Genomic DNA, 5,333 nt, shown 5'->3' with positions numbered 1-5,333 from the left:
TGGTCCTTGGAGTCGTCAAACAGCCCTCCCTCTTTATGTACCCAACCTTGCCAGGGAATTAGGGGTTTTGAAGTTTTTCCAAAATCTGGGGAATGGTGTGTTGAAGTCCTGGGGAAGCCTGTGGCAGTTAAAGTCCATACATCTGGAAAGTTTGGTTTCGTTTTTTGCAGGAACCCGAAAGTTAAGGCACTCCAAAGCTACTTTCATTTCCTTGAAAGAAAATAGTTGGGATCAGCAGGTAACTGGGTCTCTGATAGGCTGAGCGGCTTGTGATAGGAAATGGGAGGAATATTTTATTATTTGTGGAGCACAATGCACACAGCACTTAAGGGTTCACTATTTAAAGGGATTCAGTCCTACTGTCTGAGGACTCTCGAGGCATCGGAAAGAGACCAGTCCCAACCTGCGTGGAGATCTTTGAGAATTACTCCTTTTATTAAATCAAGTAAGGATTTGTGTACATCCTTCCCCACTTCCCCTGTCTAGGTTTAGATATTGTATATTTCATATTGTTTGTTTTTTAAACTCTATTATCTTTGCAGGTTCTGTTGATCTTCCTATAAAGCAGCCTTAGAGACCATTTTCTTTTTCACTAAAGAATGTGTGCCTGCCTTGTGCCTAGGAATCTGTGAATGGCTAAAGATGCTTCAGGGTTAAGGAAATACATGCACCCTTCCCCCCTCATTTCTGGAGCCAAAGGTTGTGTGGGTGGCTCTGGGGAATAAGTTGGAGAAGCATTTAATGATGCCTTCTTTGGGTTTACATTGGACTTTTTGAGTATAGTTAATAACTGGCCTGCATTACGTTTGTGCCAATGATTTTATCAATAAGAAAGAAAGACAATAGAATATGCACAAAAGGGGAAAAAATAGAGCTGGGGATTTAGAGTGATGTCAAGAAGAGGGCTTTGGCTTTGTCTGTCTGGGGGGGGGAGAGAACATCTGGAAAGCTTCTCCCACTCCTGACTGCTTTTTCCTCCCCTCTCCCCTGCCCCACATTGGCCTAGGCCAGGGATAGGCAACCTTGGCTCTTTTATGACTCATGGACTTCAACTCCCAGAATTCCTGAGCCAGCCATGCTGAGGGGAAAGGGAAAGGTTTCCAAGCTCAGCCATGCTGGCTCAAGAATTCTGGGAGTTGAAGTCCACAAGTCATAAAAGAGCCAAAGTTGCCTACCCCCGGCCTAGGCAAATTGGTGCTGCAATTATTAAAGACACCCATTGTAATGGGAGACACAGCAATGACATGCAGTAGAGGGAACTGTCAGGTACAATGCAGGTTACTCCAGGGCAGAGATGTGGGTGGAGCAATAAGGTCAGAAGAGACCCTTCTTAGTTTTTGGCAAAAACTGACCAGGAAGGGAAGTATTTTCAGATCTGCAAGAATGATTTCGGCTTTAGGATTTAGACCAGATAGGAGACATGAGCAGATGAGCTAATTCTCTATTAGAATTTAGATCCTGCTTGTGAATTGTTCCCCATCTCCATAGCAGTCTCTTGGAGGTTTACAATCTAGAAGCATTATTTGCAAATTGACCACAACAATATGGGTCCCCATTTTACCAACCTTTGAAAGGATGTAAAGCTGAGTCAACCTTGAGCCCGTCAGGATTGAACTGCTGGCGGTGGGAATGCAGAGTTTGCTTGCAATGCTGCATTCTAATCACTGGGCCACCACGGCTTTGGAAGGATTTAAGACCTTTAGGATTTCAACCAGACTGGAAACATGATCAGATGGCTTATGCTACTTTATTGTAAGGTTACATTAACAGAATTTTTCAAATCTGAAAGTAATTCATATCCCTTCACAGAGGAAGGGAACGTCAGAAAGAAACTTAAACCGATTCCTCCTTATCTGTCTTGGGTGCAAGAGGGTGGTGATTGGTTGAAATAATCATCAGGTTTCCAAAATTTGGAAACTAGAGCTTTGTAGGCAGGAGGGATAAGCAGAGAGATGTGGTATTGTTCACTTTCATTTTCTTTCAAAAGTCACCCTCCCTCCCTGGTTATTATTCTTTTTTAAAAAATTGAGTGTGTAGCATCAAGTAATTTTCACCTTCTACTGACCACATAGATAGATCTTCTCCTTGGCAGTCTATACCTAAACCATTCTTTTATGACTCCTAAATGGTGCACTCATTGCCACTGTATATGAGTCCTTGTCCTTAACTGTTGATCATCCTCTTCTTCTCTTCCCTTCCACTCTTCCCAGCATCAGAGCCTTCTGCAAAGAGTTGGGTCTTCACATCATACAGTATGTCCAAAGTAGGCTAATTTGAGTCTGGACATTTGAGCCTCAGTGAAAACTCTGGGTTGATTCATTGGATAATCCATTGGTTTGTTTTCTTCGTTGTCCACGGTATTCTCCGGGGTCTTCTCCAACCCCACCCCCCAAAAAATGTTCAAAGTGCCTGGCATAGCTGAGAAGGATCACAATGTCTTTCTTCCTTTCCAGATAATCTGCACAGAACAAAGAACAACTATGGGCAATAAAATTACAAGGGACTCTGTATGGGGACAATTTGAAGAAATCAGGAAAGATTTGAATCAAGGCAGCATTCACGAAATGGCGGTGGATTACCAAAAACATTTACAGGAAATGCAAAATCTGCCCCTTAATATTGCAGTTACTGGGCAGGCAGGGGCTGGTAAATCCTCCTTTGTCAATGCCATCCGGGGTGTAAGGGATGATGATGATGAGGCAGCTAAAGTTGGGCCAGTAGAACAAACCATGGAGCCAGAGGCATATCCCCACCCCGTTTTTCCAAATATTATAATATGGGACCTTCCAGGGATCGGAACATCTAGGTTTAAAGCAGCAGAATATCTGCAGAAAGTCCAGTTTCAAAGATATGATGCCTTTATTATTGTTACGTCTCTTCGTGTTACTGAAAATGATGCTTTGCTGGCCAAGGAAATTCAAAGAACGAGGAAGAAGTTTTACTGTGTGTGTACCAAAATAGATGCCAATATCAACAGTGAAAAGAGGGAAAACAATTTAATCAAGGAGAAAACCCTGGCAACTATAAGGGAATACTGTGAAGAAAATTTGATAAGGGCAGGTGGATTTTCCGCAAGAGTATTTCTGATCTCCAATTGGAAGACAGACAAGTATGACTTCCCTCTCCTGCAAAAGACCATGGCTGCTGAACTTCCTTACTACAAGAAGCATATTTCAACAACGGCTGCACAGACTTTCTCAGAAAATGAACTGAGGAGGAAAAAAGCTGAAATAATATCACATATAAAGAAGGTAGCGTTGGTCTCTTGTGTTTGTGGAGCAGTGTCTGTTCCAGGTCTCTCTATGCTTTGTGATATTCCAATATTACTGGATGGTTTGAAATGTATTTGCAATGCATTTGGTCTAGACGAAAATTCACTCCATTTGCTGGCACTTTACACCGGAAAAGAATTTGTAGAGTTGAAGTCAGCTATCAAGAAAACCCCATTAGCTCACACAATTAACACAAAGTTGTTATTTTCTCTATTGATGAAGTCATCTCTTTGGGTAAATATGTCGACTGTGGAAGTGGCTTTAACTTTTGTACCTGTTGTTGGTTCTCTGTTTGGTGGAGTGAGTTCATTTGCTGTCACGTATCATTTTCTGAGCACGTTTCTTGATGATGCTGTGGAAGACGTCCGCAATCTTCGAGCAAAGCTTCTTGAGTGATCAGAGTCCCAGGGAAAGATCCCAGGCACCCCGAAACACCATTTGAAGGAGACCGTCGAGCATTTCATCCAAATGAAAGCAGGGGGAAGAAAATAATAATATGCTTCAAAGCCTTATTAGAACTATCTTTTTGCTTGCTCGTTTCAATAATTCTGTGCTTGAAGTATGTGCTTGATCACCCTAAGGGCAAATAAGGATCCCTGCCTGCAGATATTTCTATGCAAAATAGGAAATTAAATTATTATATATATTTTGTTTGGGGGATGCTTTCCTTATTTTCTCTCTTTTATTTTATTTCTATTTTTAACAATAATAAATAATAAAATAGTGGAGATTTTCCTATGAAGTTACCAAATTCATAATACTTTTTTAAACATGATGAAAACTACTCAATGTATTTTACTTGGGATATCTAATTTTATACTCAGCATTAATTGTATAACTTCAGTGATTATCTGTTCATCCATATATTTGGGGGATGGGGGAAATGTGTGTCTTCTTTAAATAAAAAAAAATTGTAAAGAAAGCTTCTTATACAGGACTTGGCTAATGAAACTGAAGGAGCAACCTCTAGAAGCTGCTGGAAGCTACTGGACTAAATTGGGATTTATTTACTGAAATATTTATCATCCCAATTACAAACTGAGCAACAAATGGTTGATGGGGCAGTGAACAAATATGTCTGAATGTCCCTTGGCTGAGGACAGGAGATGTGAGGACTCTCTCAAAGCAGACAAAATAAGCTCAAATGAAAGAGAATCTCTGTAGCTCAAGGTTGAGCTGTGGAGGCTTAGATGCTCTGTCAACTTACTGGCTTGCTTGAAGAAGATTCATTGCCCAACCAGGTAACATGATCACACAATCACTGCTGCAAACCTACATGGTTTGATCAAGATCTCTCAAAATGCAACACAATTATAAGGATGAGAGGAGTGTGGGAAATGAAACAGCCTTCCCTAATCTGAGATTAAAACCACTGAACTGTAAGAACTCTTTATTTGTTTATAGATCAGATCTTTCGAATTTTGCAAGAGGCATGATTTTAGACTCCTGTTAAAAAAGCAACTATTTCTTTATGTACCCCACTTTGCCTTGCCAGGGAATTAGGGGTTTTGAAGTTTTTCCAAAATCTGGGGAATGGTGCGTTGAAGTCCTGGGGAAGGCTGTGGCAGTTAAAGTCCATACATCTGAAAAGTTTGGTTTTGTTTTTGCAGGAACCCGAAAGTTAAGGCACTCCAAAGCTACTTTCATTTCCTTTAAAAGAAATTATTGACATCAGCCAGAAACTGGGTCTCTGATAGGCTGAGCGGCTTGTGATAGGAAATGGGAGGAATATTTTATTATTTGTGGGGCGCAATGCACACAGCACTTAAGGGTTCACTATATAAAGGGATTCAGCCCTTCTCTCTGAGGTGTCTGGAGACATCGGAAAGAGACCAGTCCCAACCTGCGTGGACATCTTTGAGAATTACTCCTTTTATTAAAGCAAGTAAGGATTTGTGTACACCCTTCCCCTGTCTAGGTTTAGATATTGTATATTTTGTATTGGTGTTTTTTTTTAAATTCTATTATCTTTGCAGGTTCTGTTGATCTTCCTATAAAGCAGCCTTAGAGACCATTTTCTTTTTCACTAAAGAATGTGTGCCTGCCTTGTGCCTAGGAATC

The 5,333-nt window shown here is 40.8% G+C and overlaps 1 protein-coding gene across 8 annotated transcripts in view; it reads left to right on the top strand.

Annotated features, from left to right (window-relative positions):
- The first annotated feature begins 381 nt into the window (after positions 1 to 381).
- Positions 382 to 5,333, top strand: part of LOC308672491 (interferon-inducible GTPase 5-like) — an 82,737-nt gene continuing 77,785 nt past the window's right edge. For 3 of the 8 annotated variants that reach the window (XR_014027428.1, XR_014027430.1, XR_014027431.1), the window contains exons 1-2: positions 2,274 to 3,506; positions 4,208 to 5,157. Coding sequence is in view for 2 of the 8 variants with exons in the window: in XM_081335460.1 (XP_081191586.1) it covers positions 2,481 to 3,668 (1,188 nt within the window). In the remaining 6 variants the exon portion in view is untranslated. Of the gene's footprint in view, positions 446 to 2,273; positions 4,183 to 4,207; positions 5,158 to 5,333 lie in introns of those variants that run through there. The other 5 variants (XR_014027426.1, XM_081335461.1, XM_081335460.1 and 2 more) reach the window with 4 other exon arrangements.

The sequence above is a fragment of the Vipera berus genome (genome assembly GCF_964194415.1).
Source record: "Vipera berus genome assembly, chromosome: 9".
In the NCBI taxonomy this organism is placed as follows: Eukaryota; Metazoa; Chordata; class Lepidosauria; order Squamata; family Viperidae; genus Vipera; species Vipera berus.
The sequence above is the reverse complement of the archived record's forward strand: the minus strand, read 5'-3'. Positions and strand labels throughout refer to the sequence as shown.